The sequence below is a fragment of the Haliaeetus leucocephalus genome, unplaced genomic scaffold (genome assembly GCF_000737465.1).
Source record: "Haliaeetus leucocephalus isolate CR32 unplaced genomic scaffold, Haliaeetus_leucocephalus-4.0 Scaffold848, whole genome shotgun sequence".
NCBI lineage: Eukaryota > Metazoa > Chordata > Aves > Accipitriformes > Accipitridae > Haliaeetus > Haliaeetus leucocephalus.
In genome coordinates, this window is record NW_010973284.1 from 4,988,018 (window position 1) to 5,009,153 (window position 21,136).

Consider the following 21,136-nt stretch of genomic DNA (forward strand, 5'->3'; position numbering starts at 1 on the left):
ATTAGAAGCACTAATTACTGGGACTGATTTCTTAGTGGTTAAAAAAATCATCTTATGGGTATGAGGATTTTTTTCTAATATACTGCTATAGTATTTCTTTAAGGTCTCAAATGGTATTTTCAGTATTAGAAATATCTGTGTTGGTCAGGCAAACAGCTAGAATACTATGATCTTACTGAGACCAATCGGGAATTAACCTTTCATTCATGTATGATCTATAATCTCTGCAATAGCTATGAGGTTTTTAATTTTTCTGGTCATAAATAATAGTATTGGAATGTGTTTGGAAGTGTTTGGGTTTTTTATTTGGCTTTGAAATATTGTTCATGCTTTAGATTGCCATGCTGAAGGCTGAAATAACAAGCCAGGAATCAAAGATTTCAGCGTATGAAGATGAACTGACCAAAGCTCAAGAGGAGCTGAGTCGCCTGCAGCAAGAAACTGCAGAGCTTGAGCATTGCATAGAGTCTGGGAAAGCACAGCTGGGACCTCTTCAGCAACATCTGCAGGATTCACAACAGGAAATCAATTCAGTAAGGCAGTGTGAAAGACTCCCCTGCCCCCCAAAAAATTTATTTTTTCCCTGACAACTTTTAGTGTGGTTTTTCTTAAAGGGAAGGCGTTGTTTTCTTTTTTTGCTCATGTCTTTAGTTGCTTACACATGTGTTCTGTGCTAGTAGTTAGGATTCTTACAGGCAGACTCAAGTCACTCAAGATATTTCACGATTTTTCTCCAAGTTTTGTTAATAAAAAGGATTAATTTATTACACTTCGTAAATAATTTGTCTTAATGTAATAAATGAAAAATGGATAATGCATGTTTAAATTCTCTATGTCCAGTAGTTACTTAAGCTTTCTTCTTCAGCCATGGCCTGAGGCATGCTCTCACTCTTCCTTAATTGATGTGAAGTCAGTATAAAATTACTAATAACATTTACTTAGTGCATAGTTGAAGAGGGAAGGTAAGGTGAATGTAAGAATAGAATGGATTGAGATTAGATAGTGAGAAGTAGAGAGATGGCTGCACTGGTTTTTAAGCACTGTGCTTTGAAGTGTCTGCTGTTATGTTAAAGGAACACTTTTAGCTCCTATCTATAATCAGTGATTTGTTATTACTTCAGTGATGCATTAGCTTGCACACCTTTTCCTCATTATTCTCCTTCTCTGTCTAATCCAGCTGTCTAATATATTAGCTAGAGTCACATTGTTATCAAGTTAAAAACAAAATGAAAAGCCTTCCGATTAATTTTGAACCCTAGAAGTGGCTGGCTTTTGGTTTGGTCATTTCACACAATTCATGTCTGTAACTCTTTAACGATTTTTCTAAGATTTTTTTTTTTTTATTTGCTTAAGACTTCCACTGCTAGTGTTCATGCAAGAACACTTTCTTCTGTTGAAAAGCCTTATAACATATTAATAATTCTTAAATTTGGCTTTGAGGTTTAGAAACCGAGAAGTAAACAAATGGATTTTCCATCATTTCATCACAGGTAGAGAGAAGGTTATGCTATTTCAATATTAATATACTAGCAAGAGGTACTTGCAGTGAACAGATTTGAGGCTGATAATATAAGTGGTTGTGCTTGACTGTACTACAAACCTTTTATTTTTTTTATAGGTTTTATATGAGTACTCCCGATTTTATTGCCCTTGGCTCACAAATAATGAACAATAGGTGCTGTGGTGCTTTAGGCAAGATTATCTAATGGTTGGTCTGAGGTCCGTGTGTTTGAAAGACACCTGGTGTTGTCTTTGCTGCCACCTGGCTTGTGACATGTGCAAGGCAATGAAAACTTTTAGGTGAATGACCTAGCAGAAGTCAGTGGGATTTAGACATCTAAATATCTGAACTATGTTCATTCTTCTGCATAATCTGCCAAATCCAGTAATTCCTTCATAACTGGAATGCTGGTTGTAAATCTTTGCTGTGAGGCACTGCGTTAAGCATATTGCTGAAATAATAATGTGAATGTAACTGCTTAGGAAGATACACTGTGGATTTTGTAGACTTCTAAAGTCATGTGGGAGAAGATAATGAATTTGTAATTTTCCTTCTTGGAAGATGAGAATTCTGATAAAGCAGCCTTTTTAATTTAGAGTTTAAGGCAATTACAAATACATAATTTAAAAAAAAAAAACAAAACAAAACAAAAACAAAACCCCAACATCCAAAAAAAACCTCACCCCAAAAAAACTAAACAAAAAAAAACAAACTGAAGGCTTTGCAACTGTTCTTAGGACTTTGAATAGAAACAAACCAACAAGTCTCAATGTTGCAAGTGATGCAGTCTGCTTCCTTGGCGGAGAGGGTTCTCAGGTCTGTCTTTCAACCACATTGCATTTCTTCTAGATCAGATTTGTGCTTGTCTCTCAAATTTCACCCTTTGATTGAAAGAACATGGTTTTTATTATATATGCTTTTGAAAAAGAAGAGTTTCAGGCATATATCTTCTATGTTATATTTAAGAGGGTGTGGTCATATACTAGCTTCTCTGTGCTGCCGTACTGATGCATATACATTTATTTCTGTTTACAGGTGCAGACAAAACTTCTTGAACTGAAAGAATTGGAAAATAACCAATTTAGCTGGCACTCTCAGCCACATAATACGCTTGTTAATGGAACTGCGGATCATTCTAGTCTTAGCAACAGCAGCAGTGAAACTGCTAACCTTAATGAAAATGCTGAAAGGGAAAGTATAGCAGAAGATGAACGAATAAACAGTGTGTCTCCAGTGAGTAGTGTTTTGTCTGCTTGATCATGATGCAGTGCAGCTGTGAAGTTGGAATAAGTTAAGAATGTATCAAGATTGATTATATTTTTAAACACTTGCACAAATGAAATTTCAGGGTGCTATTCTAAGAGACTATGTTTCTGCAATCTGAAAATTGATAAGGAGAAAAGGAGGCCATTTTAGCCTGGCTGGAAAGTGGCAAAAAAAATTTTCTGTATTTGTTTCCAAAGCAAAATATCATAAATTTAAATAGTAGAATTAACATTAAAGGAGAGCAGCTGTCTGCAGTTGGTGCAACAAGAATGGAATAAGGAATAGTACAGAAAATCTAAAGCTACTGTCTTGCTTTAAATATCCCAGTAGATTTTTGATTTTTTTTTTTTTTAACTTTCGCAGGGTGTATGGAACACTTCAGTATGTTCTATAATAAGTATGAACCTTTTGAAGTATCCTTTAGTATATTCTTTTAGCTATTTAATACTTAAAATTACGTTGTGTAGTCTTCTATCTACTTATTTATGGTGAATTGCTTTTATCATTCTATAGATAAGGAATAGTCCTGAAACAACAGCCTCTGTTGTGGAAGAAGAGAAAGAGACCCCAGCTGCAACTATTACCAAAAAAGTGAGTTTGTTGAGATTTGGGGGAGGAAAAAGTAAATTAAAAAATCCTGGTTAAACTGTTTCAGGCTTGCATCATGTAATTTGTATCATAGTTATAGAACAAGAGAGAAATTAAATTGTCATTTCTTACTCTTTTTTATTTAGAGTGCAATGTCATGAAAACATGTCATCTCATATAGCAGGCAGGCTGTTTTGAGAAATATTTTGACTCTCCATTGATGAATTATGTAGAATTCTAGCTGTCTCTCTTTCTTCAGCTTTAAGAAGCTACTAAATGGTAACACAAGATGACATAAGTGTTTTCTGTCCTGCATGTCTTAAAAATTTAATACCTTTCTCTACTTCTTTTGCATTGCCCAGGAAGATCCATTTGATGCTGAATCTCATCCATTGCCTGATCTAGTTTCTGAAGCCAGCTTAGAGTTCTTCCAGTCTGACCCTTTTGTTGGCAGTAAGTAAACTTTTCTCTCTAAGTGCAGATTTGCAGAAACAGGTCTTGTATGAACACATCTCAGACTAATCTTCACCTTGGAACTGCTCTTTATAGAATAAATGTGAAGATGCTTGAGTGACGGCAGTGTGGAACCAATAGCATTACAAAAATAGATATGATAGAAATGAGAGCTCCAGCATGTTTTTCCTTCCTTCATCTGGACTTTCTAATTAGCTATGAAAAGCACACCTTTCCCTCACTGCTCTTCCTGAGTACTTCTCTTACATCCCTCCTCCCTGCACCCCTGGTTGCATTTTGGTCTTAAAGGTGTGGGCATACTTGTGATACATGTGGTCTTGCTAATCTAATTTGCAGCACAGATCCGCAAACAGATCAACTGAGGGTTCAGGGAGCTGTGGCGTGGGGAGGGTGTGGGTTGTTGAGAATGAATGGCTGTGGCCTACTTATGGTGAGCTTGGCACTCAGAAAAAGGTAATGTGGAACTGCACCGTCTGTTCGTCTTGTGGAAGTGCTATGCTTTTATTTTTAAGAACTTGCCACTTATGAATGCTGTTGCTCTGCTATTTTTTCTTTTATGTTGGAAGAAGTGATCTGTCTATATGGAGCTACTTGGAGAAGTGGAGTTAATTTGGATTAACTGCTGAAGCAGATGTTTTCAGCTACATTAATATGATTTTACAGGGTTTCAGAATCAACATGGTCTGATCAATTTAGCTCGTATTGCTTCGAAAGGAAAATAAGCTATATTTGTTTCAGACCAATTGGCTTCTTAAAGAATGTCAGTGCAGATTTAATACTTTTAATTAATAAATTAAACTAATTTAAAACAGCTTGAATGTTTCTGTGTAGATATTGCTTGATTTTTGTTTATAGTGAAGTGGTCCTACATTTACAGCACATGACAAGGCCTTTCTTTCAGAGGAGAAAGGTATGTCTGTTAGTAGTCAACCTTTTGGGCTTTGTGCGCTCAGAATGTTCAGGGGTAGATACCTACAGATAAGAGACAGTATATGTACTTCTCTCACGTGTAGCTGAGGGAGTAGAACTGATGCAATTGGGACCATGCATCCAGTACAGAAATGAACACTTGCTTAGGAGCTACCATCCATGGCACCTGTGAGAATTAATCAAAATTGGGACTAAGTTTCTATCAGTGGTTAGCCTGGATTACTGTGGTGGTAAATACTGCATAATGTTGGTGTTTATGGACAATAGCCAACAGAAATGCATCTTTGAGATGGCTGCTTTTGTGTGTATTTCATGATGGCAATGAGCTACTTAATGAATATTTGTTTCATCTGATGCTAGCTCTTGTAGTTCTACTGAAAATAGTGAAACTATTCCTCTGAGTGAGAGTTGTTTAAATTCTAGCTGTAGAAAGGAGTTTATGCGCAAAAGACTTCAGATGAGTACATGCTTCATGACAAGTAACTTTTCTCTCCCTTTTTTTTTTTTTAAACAGGTGATCCCTTCAAAGATGACCCTTTTGGGAAAATTGGTAAGTAACTTTGTAACTTCTAATGTGTTTGTTTTTCTAAATGATTCCTACTAAAAGAGTATGTGGGGAAAAGTGTCACCACTTGCAGTGCAAAAAAGGTGGAAATGACCCAAAAAGTCACCATAGGATAGATAGATGTATGGCAGTAGCAGCTGTCCACTTGTGTTAAAGCTTTTCGGAGAAGCCCATTGCCAGTGAACTTCTCTCTGGCTGTTGGACGTATCCTTAGTTGGGATTTAAGTATGTGAAGGTGGTGAACAGAAGGCCCCAAACTCTTGCTCCTGGTTTTGTATGCAAAGAAGTAGGACTGTACTCTTTTAAAGGCTTTTAACTTAGCAACTTTCTTTAGAACTAAATATTGGAAAAGGTGGGAAGTCTCTATTTAGACTGGCTGTATAGGCAATGTCATTGCATTATTTGCAATGAATGGAGTTACTGGTGACAAAAAAGCAAAATGACCTGTAGGAAGGCTATAGCAAAATAGCATTGAGCACCAAGTGCCAAATAAGAAAACATCAGTTGTGTGTGGGGAGTGAAGGAGAGGAGGGTAGGAGAATTCTGAGAAACATTAGGTTTTGTAAAATGCTTCATTTTTAGGGAGCTTTGTTAAAAAAACCTATATGCTCAGATAATTCTGGAACTGAATCACTGGCACCATCCAAAGTTTTCATGATGTGTAGAAAATGTTGGCTTGTCTAATGTTTTGAATCACAGAATACAAATTATTCACAGATTAATTTCATACTTCAGAGATCCTTGGTCTTAAATGTGTCACCTTCTTGAAGTATGAAAAAAGCAATATAATCTTTAGTTTTTAAGATATCAAGCTAAGTAAAGCTAGCAGAAATGTTAATGAGATGTTTACTTTTTAGATCCCTTTGGTGGTGATCCCTTCAAAGGCTCAGATCCTTTTGCATCTGACTGTTTTTTCAAACAATCCTCCACTGATCCTTTTGTGACTGCTGGCACTGATCCATTTAGCACTGCAGACAACAGTAATAATAACACAGTAAGTTTGGTAGCATACCTTTTACTTCCTTCTATATATGATTTGGACAAAATAACCTATTTTGTACATTTGGACATGTCTTGAAAAGCTGATACTCAGAAATTGTATAGGTAAAAGGTTACCTCTTACCCCATGGCTCTGTCTTGTCCTTTTGTGTCCTACTTTCTAGAAGTAGTCACGGATTAAATAGAAGTAAAAATAAAAACATTTAAAAAAAATGTTTCAGTGTGGAGCTTCGTTGCTCCACAGATAAGAACATTTGAGAATAATGAACTAAGTTCTGTTGGTAGCTGCTGGAACTTAGTAAACATTGAAAGAAACCCAAGATTAATCTCACCAAGTTATGTTGAGACACTTGATTTTTGTCTGTAAAGATTATAGGATCAATAAGTATGTTCTATATCTTATCTGAAATCTGTTGTGGTATGGGGTTTCCCTTCTGAAAAGTTGTTTCCTTTCTGAAAATTGTTCTGTACGTGTATGTTGTTTGGGTTTTGTTGTGGTTTTTTAATAAGAGTCATTGAAGCCCTCTCATAATGTGAAGATTCTTACTGAATGTACCTCTTTCAGGTGTACTTTGGTGTAACTTATAGCTGTTCACGTTATAACTGAACAGTTATTGATAAGTCTTGAGCCTATAATAAACTAGAGTTGGGCATGATACCTTCTCTGATGTAGGATAGAACTTGATGAAGACGAGGTAATATTTAGGGCCGATAGACAAACAATCCAAGAAGCTGAAATTCGTCATGTCTTAAGTTCATCTCCATCCTTTTGCCATCTCCTTTCCTGCTCAGTGCTGCTTCTGTTCATGCTTCACTTCCAGTTTTCTGTGTGTATAAAATATGCGTATACATATATAAAAATTAGATACATGTGGATTAGGATTAGGAAGCAAGTTAAGTGGCTGTAGAGTGTGCCTGTGGCTAACCCATAACAGCCAAGATAGTGAGAAATCACTGCACCTAACGGTGGTGGTGTCCTTCCATGTGGTGAGCACATTATGCAGATCTCAAGGTCATATTACACAGCACAGCCTACACCTCCAACCTTAAAAATTAGTTTTCTACAATCTTTAATACTTAGCACACTGTCCTCTTCCATGTCTTGATATTCTAATATAAGCAATTCTTGGTCATATTACAGTCTGATAATAAGAGAAGTATGGAAGAGGAAAAAAAAAGGGGGAGGGGGGGTCAGAGCTGTGGTGTGGGATTAGCAGTAGAGTCTTGAAATCTGTATTTCTGAACTAAACTTATGCATTCATCCTAAATGCTTTACCACTTTTGTGGTGTTGCTATCTTGTAGTTATATGTTCATGAAGATGGCTCTGGCTGTAGAAATCTGAAACCAAAATGAGTGGTAGATATTCTTAAATTTTGTGTTGGTGGTTACCAAGTATGTTGCACATTGTACCCTTTGTTCCTTCCTTTGAAAGTATTAATTGCTGTTTTGAGGGAGGAGTTTCTGTTGACAGACTTGTTTACTGATGCTGATAAAAGCTACTTCCAAAATATTTTATCTTAAAACATCTAAACTAAAACAAATTGTGACTGTATTCATAGAATTGACGAATCTTTTAAGCTGAAAAACAAATTTCCCTCCAAATGAATTTTTTTATTTTAGACAGAGATATCAAAGAAGAATGACCCTTTTGCTCCTGGTGGAACAACTGTTACTACATCAAATGATCTAGGTAAAAGTAGATTATACACATCAGACTTCCTGGGGTTTATTTTAATTTGCTTTTGCTTACTTTTGTTTCTAGTCTTTTAACTGAATTTGCAGTGGAGTATTTTAGGGATTTCCTGTGTTTTCTGAATTTTCCTATAAGGTATGACATAAGGTGCAAGTTTGCAGGGGGGGTATTTTTATAAAACAAAACTGTCTGATTATCTGTAGTGCATAACACTGAAGAGTGGTTCTGCAAAAATGTTCCTCTGCCTTACGTAAAACTGGTAAAATATCCTGATCTAAATGTTTGGACTATTTGAATGGTTTGTACTGCTTCCCATTAGGGTTATTTTTGGAGATTCCATATTACTTTCTAAGTAACATACAAGATAGCATTGTACCACAAGAGGAGATGTAGGATAGAATAACTACTTCATCAAGAATTTTTACTGTTCAAGTTTGTTCCTTTTGTTTTGCTATGACCCTCACTTATCTGAGGGCTAAAGATGTTTTAGGGAAGACTAATCTCCTATTTTCCCAAGTTGCACTGACAAGTGGTAATCCAAAACATGAATCCACGTGTGATTTGGTATTGTAAAGCTGTTCAGTTTAATTGTAGAAAAACAATGCCATTTTCTAGAGATGCAGAAGTGAGTATTAGTAAAGACAGTGCACTTCTTGCTTTGCAATAGAATAGAAGTTTTTACATGTTCTGAGGCACATAAAAATGAAAGGGTACTGTTGAATTAGATTGAGATGATACGAGGTTTAGATACTTTATTCCACAAGTGGGCCTACAGTCAGAAGTGAGCTCTTGTTCATGTACATATCTGTGTATGTATATTTATGGGTCCATGCGCACAAAAAATACCTCTGTGTGGATACATGCATGTATCTCAGCAGAACATCCAGTAGTATGATTTTTTGATACTTTCAGTGGAATTTAACTTTTTTTAATGTAGGAAACCAGAATACCAGTATTTCTTTTGAATTACTCCCTGTTCTGGAGAATTACTATTCTTAATTGGTAGTTGACACTCAGAGTTTTTGTAAAAGCTACTTAATAAATTAAAGTGCCCACTTCATAAAATATTTCACTTCAATTAGTCTGTGCGGCAAAATATGTAACAGTTGCTTTTTTGTTGTGGGAATTTTTTTTTCAGTCTCTTTCATATTTAACTTTAAATCTCATTGTATTTGCTTGATTTGTGTGTATTTAGCTACAGACCCTTTTGCCTCTCTGTTTGGAAATGAATCCTTTGGAAGTGGCTTTGCTGACTTTAGCACGCTGTCAAAGGTAATACGAAGCTACTGCTACTCATAGAAAATGCATGAAACTCTGCAGTGACAAGACATAGCTTACTCTCTACCAACAGTTTCATTACAGTTTTGCCAATACTGAGAATTTATAATGGCTGACTTTATTGAAAAAGAGGTCTTTAGAGTAAACTGTCCTGCAATTCCAGTGTGAACAATGCAATGTAATCTTTGTGGCTTTATAAGTATTTTCTTCATATTTGAAGTGATACTATTTTTTTTTTTAAATCTGCTGAGTTTAACAGCAAAACTATTACTTTTGCATGTTTAACTGCACTCAACTTGATATTGCTGTACACACTAACCATTCCTGATTTTTCTTTATTTTCAATCTCCTGGAGTATGTGGATGATATGTCTAAAACCAAACAAAAGTATTTTCTTTTTGTCTTAGTCCAAACTTGCAGTTCTAAATAAATATTGCAGTATTGAAAAGATGGGCAAGTATAGTAGAATTGCACTGAAAATGCGTATGTTGCGTTTTCTTTGTTGAAGGCCAACAATGAGGATCCCTTTGGCTCTTCCACGTCAGGTTCTGTCAACAATGTGATCATAACTAAAAACTTATTTGAGGAACCACCAGCTAAAACTGAAGATGTTCCTCCTGCATTGCCCCCTAAAACAGGAACTCCCACAAGGCCCTGTCCACCACCACCTGGTAAGAGCTGATACTGAGATGTTTTTAACAATAGCTTTTTCAATGTTGGCAGTGGGACAAAAATTGAGGGGATGGTGAAGTGTCTGAATTTAGAATGAATGAGCAGGATGTGAAACAAGTCTGTTCCTGATCTGTAGATGGTTTCCTCAGAGTTATATTTTTCATGGTGTTTAGCGTCTTAGTTTGTTTTTTGAAGAGAGAAAGGATTTAGAAAACAGAAAAAACCAGAGTCATTACAAGTATCTGCAAGAACGTAGCATGGTTGCAAATTAAATGGTTACTAATGTGGTACATTGTGAGTCTTGCATTAAATTATGCTTAAAGTGAGAGTTCAGTGTGTTTTTATCCATTGCAAAACCTCTGGTTTTAATGCAAAATGAATTAAATAGGGTTAAATGACTGTCTCGGGTTTTCAGATTAACTTTTTCCAGGTGGCCTTGCCGGAAGTCTGTAGTAGTAAACCTAGCCAATGTAATAGTAATAAACCCAAGTTTCCTATGCTGTTTTCTGTTCAGTGATAGCTAAGTCCTCTGGTCTACTCCACGACACAAACCGCTCTGCTTTCCAGAAAAGGCCATGATTATCAAAGATAACACCTTGTGGTTGCGACAAGCCCATGTTACAACAGACTTCTCACTCTCAAATATTTTTTTTGCATAGATTGGAAAACATATTACTAGTATTCCTTTTTAAGTTTCTGTCCTTTGTTTCATTTTCTTTAAAAACTCTATTGCATCATTTTTTCACTGTTGCACTATATGGATGAATCTTAAGATGTTTTGGAAAACTGTAGCATGAAACTTAAACACATATTCATCTTCTTCCTCAAAAGAAGGGGAACACAGTAAATGTAGGAGTATTAATACTAAAGTTTAATTTCTAATGTTGATGTGAGATCAGTTTCATTGTAAATAACATTAAAACAGCTGATATGACAAGTGATGATAATTTGAATGTTTGATAGTGTTTCCTCTTATGGTGGTCCTTATTTAAAACAAAAAAAGGATTTCTGACTTCGTTGTATGGGAGCGGCTATGATGTGGTGTACATATCCGCTTTCTGAATGCAAGCTTCTAGTGGCAGAACAACAGCATCCTTATCAATATATGACTAGAAAAAAGTGGCCTGTTTTGATTTGCACATATTAAAAACAATACTGTGGCTATCTTCATAACCATTCCCAATAAATTATTTTCCCAATAGAAATAAAAAATGGAGATACTTAAGTGTATTTGGTTTTAATTACCCCTTTGGCATGATTCAAAACAAAGAAATGCCCCAAAATCTTTCTCTCTAATTCGTCATGCTACTGGAAAGTGTGCAGCAGGGCTGTTTGCTTGCCTCTGAAATCTGTTGCCTTTCTAGATACCGATAAGCACCCTGATTTCATGATTTTTGGGGCAGATTTGGAGATTTTATACTTCATATTCTTGTACTTATTAATTCTTCCCATGTAGAAATATAATTCCCTAGATGGCATTTGAAGCTGCTTCTCCCACATTGTTCAAGAAATAGACATGCGTTGTTTGCCAGTAATAGAACATCATCAGTGAGTGAGAGCTATCATGGCAAGGTTATCTGCAAAGTGTCTAAATAAATCATATATTCCCGAGGGGCTATTCTCTAAATCATTGCCAAATTAGAATCTTTTTTGGTCTATGACAGAATTTTTAGACTAACTTACAACAGTGATATGCAAAATAATAAGCACTTTGGTTCGATTCTAGAGTTTTAATCTAACATGGCAACAGAAGCAAGTTTTAAAATATGACCATTTTAAGTGTCAAACCACTTGCAGAACCCGCTAGTTGAATTCAAGAAACTGCAATGAAACCTTTTCTGTAAGCAGTAACATATGGAGAGAATGGTGGGATGAAATTCGGCTCAACTATTCTTGGAAGTATTTGGGTTAATGTCCTCAAAGGTGTTGAAAGCTGACTGGGGTTAACCTGAAAAAGAACAAGATAGGTGGCAGCTTGTGCCTGATTCTGTTATATCTGCTGCTACTTAGGCAAGGATTAACAAAATAGTTAAGCCTGTGATTGCTTGTTATCATATTGCTTTATTCTGTTAGTTTGAAAGCTACAGAAATTCCAGGTGTTAGCACAGTGAGACGACATGATGTTTTGAAGACTTACAGATACATTTCTGGTCTCTGAATGAAATTGTGTTAACTTGATCCAAACAAATAATAAAAGAGCCTTGCTGCAATGATCATAGACAGTTGGTAAGCAGAATTAAAAATACTGTGCTGGTAGAATAGGGGCTCAAAACTGTTAGAAATTCTCTTCCCAAAACAGTTAATTAGTACATAACTATGTTCTTGAATCATTAACATACATGTGTTCCTTTTTATCTGATTACCCTTTAAGAAACTATGGACCATACCCTCATTTTTTTAATTGGCAACCCTTCCTCTGAAGTCATTGCAACTCCACTAGTTTACTAGGAGAGGTTGCATTCCAAGTAGCTTTTGAATTTGTTTTTTTTACTATTTTTGGCATGTTATTACCTGCTATCTTAAATTCATTTTAAATTCATTTTAATCTAAGGGAAAAGACCTATCAATCAAATAGACTCTTCAGATTCCTTTAAACCGAGCGATCCATTTCAGCCTTTCCCCACCCCAGACATTCCCAAAGAACAAGAAGCAGATCTATTCTGTGATCCATTTGCTCCCACCAGCGTCAGTAAAGAGGCTGACCCCAACAATTTTGCAAACTTCAGTACTGTGAGTAAACACTTTTTACATTTGTTTCAGTATAATGACAGCTTTGAATGGTTCACACTGAAGTCTTCAGTCTATTTTAAAATATTAAAACATATCCCATGTACAAAAGGGATATCACTTCCAGTTAGAACAGTATTTACATTTAGTTTACAGCTGAGGCTGTCCTAAAACAAAATACTGCAAAATGTTGTAGTTAATGTTTAAATTGCATTGCTTTTGTGCGGTTTTTCATGAAGGCCTCCTAGCTTTTAGAAAATAGGACTTTCTAAGTATCTATGGTCTAAGGATTATCCATTTTATCAGAGCATGCAGCAGATTTAAATTATCTGTCTATAACAAGCACACTGTTAACTATCCAATTAAAAATAAAACAAAAGGTGTGATTTTAATTTAGCTGTCACTGAATCATTTGGTCATCATTTCGATGTACTGAAATACTGATAAACAGCCTCATAATGGTGTATGTTAATGAAATATAATTTGAATGGCTAGTAAATTCCAGATTTACATACAATGAAGTAAAAAGTAGTAAGTGTCTCTTTATAACCAGAATCCATTTCATAGAAGTCGTGGTGTCCAAGCAGTAGAAGCAAATCTAAAGGTTTGTGCATGCCTATGTATATATTTTTTTTTCTTTGAGCTTTTGCAAATAGGTGTTTTGAAAGGCATCATCCCACTTACAAGCTTGATACCTGTTAAATGCAATTTGCATTTACAGTATCTTGATCATAGTGCTTTTTTATTTATTTTCAGGCCTAATAAACTATGTGCTTGATTGAAGTAAACTGAGGATTGACAGGCTCTCAAAATTGACTTACACTGGTTGATGTGTCTTGTAGCATGATAATTTCTGAAATGCTGTTATTGATCACTGTTATTAGTTAAAGGGACTGAGAAGCCAGTTTGCAGGAGAGAATGTGACATGTGGAGGAGAAAGGAAAAATGTTCATTATCTTATGAAGGAAAAAGTATTCTTTTCCAGCTGGAATTACTGAAAATACTAAGTGAACTATTGAAAAAACTCAAGCTTTTCTACAGTTATTTCCCAAAGACGCAGCTCATAGCAGAAACTACCTGGAGTATATTAAGATAATTGTTTCAGACTTAACATTGGGACATTTGTGAAGACATGGCCTTCACCTACCTCTTAGCTTTTCTGCATGCTGACTAGAAACAAACTTTAGCATAATCTTTTGTATTTTACGTAAGGTAATACTCTTAACTGTCTCTGATTTATACATTGTACCACAGAAATTGAGTTCACATTCTGTTTGCATCAATATACATGGAAAGAATCTGTTGGGTTTTGTTGTTTTGTTTTTTTTTTTCCTGTTGTATCACACTGGCCTTTCTCTATATTACTACTAGGCTTCTAACTGTACGGTTACCGTATTATTTTGCTGCTTCTTGGCAGAAGTATTTTTCATCTGCGCAATTAACAATCATTCTACAGCTAATTTTTGCAGTCATTGTCACTTGGAAGAATCATCCCTAATGAAAGTAGGGTAAATCAGGATATCCCACAGTATTTTGTAAAATGTTCTCCTGGTTTATTCCAAATTTTTCTTATATAGACTGGTTTTTATCCAAAATAGTTTAAATATAAATTATAGCACTTTCTGTTCTGTAACTTTTTTGAAAATTAATACTGAATTTTGAAACATGGCATATGTCATAAAAATATATCAGTTGGATGGCTTCAATGCAGTTCTTAATAGTTAAACCTTAGGCTATGCTAATCGTAATAGTGTGTTAAAATTAAAAAGTAGTATTTGAAGACTAGAATATATACAATATTTTGAAAAACTGTAATTGTCCCTTAAACCAAAGACTTGGACAGTATTAGTTATCATTGTATTATTAATTTGGTTTATTTTGTCTTTTAAAAATGCAGTATTCTACTGAGGAAGACATGATTGAATGGGCTAAGAGAGAAAGTGAGAGAGAAGAGAAAGAAAGATTGGCAAGACTAAAACAGCAAGAGCAAGAAGACTTGGAACTGGCTATTGCACTCAGTAAATCTGAAATATCAGAAGCATGAAGTTTAGAATAAGATTTTGTCTTATGTCAACTGTTTTGTCCCTTTTCCTGAATACCTAACCTATTTAAATGTTAATCAGAAAATACATATATACAAGAAACCATGAAAGGTTTTAAATTTCTGAAAGTGGTGTGAATGTTTCTGCCTAAATTCAACCCTTTTTGGTTATTGTTTGAATAACTGTTAAGTTTAGCATTCATTTTTTCTCAAGTTTTCAGGAGAAGAAAGTACTTTTCCCAGCGCTAAACAAATCAGTTCAAAATGTAGATAGTGAGAGTGTAGTTTGACTGTAATCTGTCAGCAGTTGGTAATTGAGCATAAAGTGAACATAGCGATTATTCTGCCATGGCTGGCTGTCTCCCACCAAGCAGTTAGTCATCTGAAACCTTTTATCCTTCTAAAGAGATTTTAGTAATGCCAGAGTTGTGGAGTGCTTTATTTTACAGGTATGCATATAGATTTTTCTCTTTGAAGATTCTATGTTTGGATTTGAAATAACAATCTTCATGGTGTCTAAGTGAGAAAGAGTGCATCCTTCTGAAACTTTTAATGCTTTTCTTGCATGGTCATAGGTTTTAAGACAGACCTTTTGTTTTATAAAGCAATAAAGTTGAAGGTTCATGTGCATTTGCTGTTGGCCAAGATGACTGTCAAATTGTGAGACCCCACTGCTATTTGAGCCACTTTTGCCTGTGAAATATGCAGCTGAACTGGCAAGTTAAGTTCAATTTGAAATAGGATTGAGAATAGAAAGAAAAAACAGGTAGTCTGATTTTTTTTTTTTTTTTTAAACCACAGTTGTTTTCTGTATATGTAATTTATTGAATGCCAACTGATAGTTGCACCTTAAACTGAATGATTTCTTTACGGTCACTGAGTCAGAGTAGGATTGATAAAATGTTAATGAAAATAACTTATTGTTCATTGTGAAAGAACTCTATTCTGGAGAATTAGTTTCATTAAAATAATTCCAAAAAGAATAATCTTTTGCCCTAAGAAAAATGGATGGCAGCAGCATAAACATCAAGAGATTTTATTTTTTCTTGCACTTTTAACCTGTGGTATTTCAGTTGAGGAAATTGAAGTGTTTCAACACACAGCACTGGGGGGGAAAGGGGGAGAACTCAGACATGCTTCAGTATATTTAAGCTCTTCCCATTACCTATCAATGCTGCTGTTGCATGAGTTTGAGGGTAGTTTTCAATTTTTCAGGAAAAATGGGTAACCTGACTGGGATGGTTTTTCTTTTGCACTGGGAAATGAGCATTTATATACCTGCTCAAAAAAAGTAACTTAAAATTTTGCAAGTATTAAATAGTTGTAACTTATCTATACATCTTTGTAATGAGTGTACACTAATCTTGCAAATCATATGCTTAACTGGATTACATAGTTTCTTATCTTTTGTTCAAAATGTATACTCAGTGGACCAACACAAAATTATATGTATATATTATATATATATTCCTGCTTTCCTTTATGGAATTTAAAGTTTTGAGTCATTTGATGTTACATTTCATGTTACTGACTCTGACTATAGTACTTTTATTCAGACTACCAACAAACCACTGCTGTGAGCTAAATGGCATTACTTTATGAAGTTTTAACTGTTTGGGTTTTGTTTTTTTTTAAAAAAACTTGTTCAGGTTGGATTAGCCTCTATTTATAGACTTCCCTTTTGTTTAAAAATTCTAACAATAGCCTGTAATTATGAAGAAATAAAGTTTAAGTACATAAGCGTGAACTGTTTGCCTATTTTTTTCAAAAGGGTGCTGTGAGCTGTAAAGCAACATGTAAATGTAATGCAAACAATATAACACGTTCCAATTGTAGTCTGTTGGGAGTGGGTTAATTTTCAGAGAAAAAAGCTGCCTGAATCTGGAGGTTAGCTAAAGTGCACACTAATCCCAGCTGTCACTTGCTTCATTAGGAGTTGTGGCAGCTTCAGAGAAAACTTGGGCTACTCTTGTCCAAGGATTTTTGCCTGCAGAAGGGTTGAAGAGCCTAAATATTTAGATACTTCAGATTTCTCTGTGAAGATATGTAAGCATCCTCTACTGGCTGCTGTCAACATACAGGGCTTAAGAGATCCTTAGTTTGACCCAGCATATACGATTCTTCTCAATATGTATGTCGGCATAATGTCTCCTTTATGTCAAGCCATAGACTGCTTGGTCAGAGGTTTAGGAGTTCCAACAATGACTTATATGTGTCTTTGATTCTTTTGTTACAGTAATGCTAGGTTTTAATATACTCACCTAAGTGGACTCAAATCTCTTTGCCTATTTTCTTTTAATGAGACATCAGTTGAATTAGGCAATGTAATATCTGCATTAATTTTATCAGGTTCACACACATTCTTGAGGCTATTTGAAACCTTCTGCAGCTGTCTATTTTTTTTTTTTCCTTTTAAGTCCCTTGTCAAGTTTCCATCTTGGGTGCACTTTGCCTCTGATTTTGTCGCTTTCAACCCTCTCTCCCCTCCAAATTGTGTGCAGTCCATTTAACTCTTTATCATGAAACTGAAGATGGTTGCTAATCATCTTGAATAATCTGATATCCTCTTTTCACTGTCTTTCTCTAGCTTCCTATACTATGAAGTTCTAATAGTCATGTAAAACTTTCTATTGCATTCACAGAATACCATTGCACTCAAAAGATTGAAGAGATTATCTCATGTTTAGCAGATGAATTGGCCACTTGACAGTTACTGTTTCGAGTGCAAGTTATCTGAAGCAACTTAACTAGAAACTGTACTGGAAGAATGTACTGGGGACTAATGTCAAGCCTGTTGTATCACTGTGAAGTACTGACAAGGAATAAAATGGCGATAAAGGTCCTTAATGAAGCACCTTTATTAAAGGTTGACTTTAACTGGAGTTCTCCAGAAAGCTGTCTGCTTCAGCACAGTGGACTTTAAGCCAGGAGACTTGATGTGACAGAGAATACTAACCCTTCCGCTTAATACTTAAAAGCTGTTGTGTTAGACCTCAGTATTGGACTTCTCGGTTTCTTTGGTTCACGTGGACTTTGTTGCCATCCTTTGCCACCTCGTGCACCTGCTGTATGTCACCTCTTCGCAGAAATAGCATTCAGCTGTCAGAACAATGTTGCCTAGTGTTGTTTCCTTCTGAACAGTTTCATTTAGCTACTTAAATTTGACTGTTTCAGAATCTGAATATTTACCAAAACTATAACTTTAGTATTGGAATGTTTTAATCATGCTTTCACCTGAATCTTCAAAGTGGTTTGTGTGCATGGATGTGCAACCTCATTTATTTTCAATACTGTTAGAATGGTATTTTTAGATGATCATGTTTTTAGAGAGTATGGAGTGTAGGGGTTGAATTTATAAAAGGGTGAAATTGGAAAAGTAATGTATCTGTTCAAAACATTGGCAACTAAAGTCATATGTCTTCTCTTTATGGAATTCCATATCATGTCAGTGAATACTCTTGAATTTAATTCCATTGTTAATTAGAGTGAACATAAAGGTTGGCTTTCAGATGCATCCATTCTTTTTATTGTAAGAGGGAAGAGGATTCGTTTGCCTTGTGCAATTATAAAACACAAGACAATGTAAAATTAAAAGCAGACAGTCAACAGTTTGTACTGGAAGTAGGCAGTAATTTTCCCAAATTGAAGGTCTGTCTTGATCCAAGTTTGAGATTTACCCTTTTGGTAGGTAGAGCGGAGCTTTAGTTACCTATATGAGTGTTATTGAACTCTTGAACTCTCTGCAGAATAACTTGTGTGTTGTCTTCCTTGTTGGCAGCAAGGTTTAGGTATTAAAATTTAAAGGCGGGAGAGGAGGGGGAAGCAAAACAAATCTCTGAAGCGGTGGCTAAGGGTACAACTGCCAGCTGGGGAGAGACACACTTTATAAGCTTGTAGCACCTAAGTCTTAGTGCAATGACCAAACAGTCTTCATATCTTTCCGCCCTAACGATATCTCTGCTATTCATAGTACTAGTCAGACTCTCATGCTACCAAAACAGCTAGAAAGCTTGTGTTTCCAGGGAGCTCTGAGGGTAAAATGAAGAAAGCTGCTGTCTGCACTCATTGCAGACCTATAACTCGGTACCCATGCAGGGAGGGAAGACAGCATAATGTTAAGGAATTTCTTACGTGGAGAAAAGTCAGGGAGATAAAAAAAGTAAAAATATTTTCCTCTTGTGCTTATAGACTGATAGATGAGTATGAGAATCCCTTGTTGTGGGTTTTTGTGGGAAGCTTCACAGTAAATTTTGGCCTGTGTCTGTTATCCCAGAAAAGATGGGAAGGAACTTTTAATTTGTCAGGTGATAAGCCATCAAGTCTAGGTCAGTAATATCCTGAAACGAGAAGTCATTTTCATCCACAATCTGTGTAAAGAAACATGAATAACAAAAAACACATAAATAATACCAGCTGCATTGCCATTCCTCGCTCAGAATACTTAAGAATTCCTGTTGTGCTAAAATGGAGAGATTTAAAGCTGCTAGGACCTTAGATTTTAAACTGAAAACAAAAAAAAATTAGTTTTTAAAGCAGGCGATTGGGTTGCTAGCTGATAGAGGGGAAAAATGCTGCATTGTTTGGATGTGTGTTCAAGAGGTCAGGATGTTGCTTCTAGTTATCTCTTGCTGATTTATTAAATGATTTTGGACAAACCACTTAATGCTAATCTGTTTCCTGTTTTCTAAATGACAATGGGTCTGATGGTGTATTACGTAACTGCTGTAATTTAGAAAGACAATCTTGTGCAGAGTACAAGGAATTTTATGCCATTTTATACGTGTGTATCCTATAGGTAGGAAAGATGTTACAAGGTGTTTTCCCTGTTAGTATGAGCAGCCAGTTGCACTCCAGGATTATACAAATAACTGGAAACAGAATTTGACAGAAGTACTGGTTTGAACAAGATATTTTCTTGAGGATTTAGTTTTCTGATAATACAGGGTGAAATTCTTACCTTTGACTTTAGAGGTCTGTCCCACCTGGCATTGGCCAGCAAGAGGTCCTTGTAACACTGTCTGCAGACTGTCAGCTGTCTTGGATTTGTATCTGACAGTGCCCAAGTCAACAAAAGGACTCATCCTGATCCACTTATTTAGACTGATTTTCCTGTGTGGACAGATTCATTATTTATTCTGTTGAGACTGTGTAGCGTTGAACTACTTGTATTCAAAGCCAAAAGGTCTTTAGGATTGTTTTCCACAGAATGCAGTCTCTCTTGAGATGTTCAATGAACAGGTGTGGTCACTTACACAGAAAAAACTGATTTTGAAAGGTTGAATGGACTTTTAGGTAAAATCCTTCTTGTAGTTTGTTGGGGTTTTTTGTGTTTTGGTTTTTTTTTTTTTTTAATTTTTTGATACTTATCTGAAGCTCTGTTAATACCTCCTTATTCTTAAATGCTCTTCAGTAATACAGACTAGGGTCTTTGAGTTCCAAACAGTTCTGAGAAGTCTGGAGTATGAATCCTATTTTGGGCCCACAGTCAGTAACAACTTTTACTGAATAAATAACTTGGTTGAGGTTCAAACCAGTGACGCAGAATCCTGAAAACTATGTAAAAGTACTAGTTGAATGTCAGTGTCATAGATTTGAATTCTCTAATTTTCCTTAATATGCTATCTAATTATTTTAAAATATTAAATTTATTTTACTGTCAGATATTAAAAGCACAAATGTTCTGTTCATGAGCATACACTAATATGCCAAGGAGAATAACTAATTCAAACTGCAGTTAAGCTAATGATGCAAATTTGTCCTTCTGTTTTAGCTTTTTCAACTTTGTCCCTACAACACAGAATTCCTAAAAGTTGTAAAAGCTATTTAGAGTATATTCTGGAGTGGTTATTAATAAAAATATTCTTCAGGTTAAACGTGACTGTTGAAAATGGGTTGTATCTAAAGCGCAGAACTACACGTGAAGTCTCTCTTCATTATGAAAGCTGTGAGCTGGAATGTATGAGCTTCACAATTCAAAAAATTAAATGTATGTAAGGTATTTTTATGCTGAAAAAGGTGGGTTTGCATCTGTACCAAAATAGCTCTGTGAAGGTGCTTGTCACCATTCCTTACAACATCCCTCATTGACCTAATATGTTTGATTTAGCTTAGACAATCATGAATTTTTGCCTGTTGTCAGACTAAAGAATCATGCCCAAATTGATCAAATGTGCTCTCTTCAGTTGTGTCTTAGCTTCACTCTCGAAACAGCTGCATCCCGTGCACGGGAGCGTGAGGCAGGCCTGCCGCCTACCTCTCCTACGCATCACGAACCACATTGTCAGTGTTCAGCTAATAAATTCTTTCTTTTTTTAACCTTATACGCCCACTGTTCTCATTAACGTGCCCATTGTTTCTTTATGTCAACCACGTCCTTCTGTTTGTCCTGCCACTCCCTCTGC

The 21,136-nt window shown here is 35.6% G+C and overlaps 1 protein-coding gene across 4 annotated transcripts in view; it reads left to right on the forward strand.

Moving 5' to 3' along the window:
- Positions 1-16,480, forward strand: part of EPS15 (epidermal growth factor receptor pathway substrate 15) — a 52,389-nt gene extending 35,909 nt beyond the window's left edge. For 2 of the 4 annotated variants that reach the window (XM_010582397.1, XM_010582396.1), the window contains exons 15-25: positions 336-533; positions 2,537-2,734; positions 3,281-3,358; positions 3,718-3,808; positions 5,274-5,309; positions 6,182-6,318; positions 7,945-8,014; positions 9,213-9,289; positions 9,804-9,966; positions 12,519-12,697; positions 14,592-16,480. In XM_010582397.1, coding sequence (XP_010580699.1) covers positions 336-533; positions 2,537-2,734; positions 3,281-3,358; positions 3,718-3,808; positions 5,274-5,309; positions 6,182-6,318; positions 7,945-8,014; positions 9,213-9,289; positions 9,804-9,966; positions 12,519-12,697; positions 14,592-14,738 — 1,374 coding nt within the window. In that variant the 3' untranslated portion in view covers positions 14,739-16,480. Of the gene's footprint in view, positions 1-335; positions 534-2,536; positions 2,735-3,280; positions 3,359-3,717; positions 3,809-5,273; positions 5,310-6,181; positions 6,319-7,944; positions 8,015-9,212; positions 9,290-9,803; positions 9,967-12,518; positions 12,698-13,261; positions 13,299-14,591 lie in introns of all 4 variants that reach the window. The other 2 variants (XM_010582398.1, XM_010582399.1) reach the window with 2 other exon arrangements.
- Positions 16,481-21,136: the final 4,656 nt, after the last annotated feature.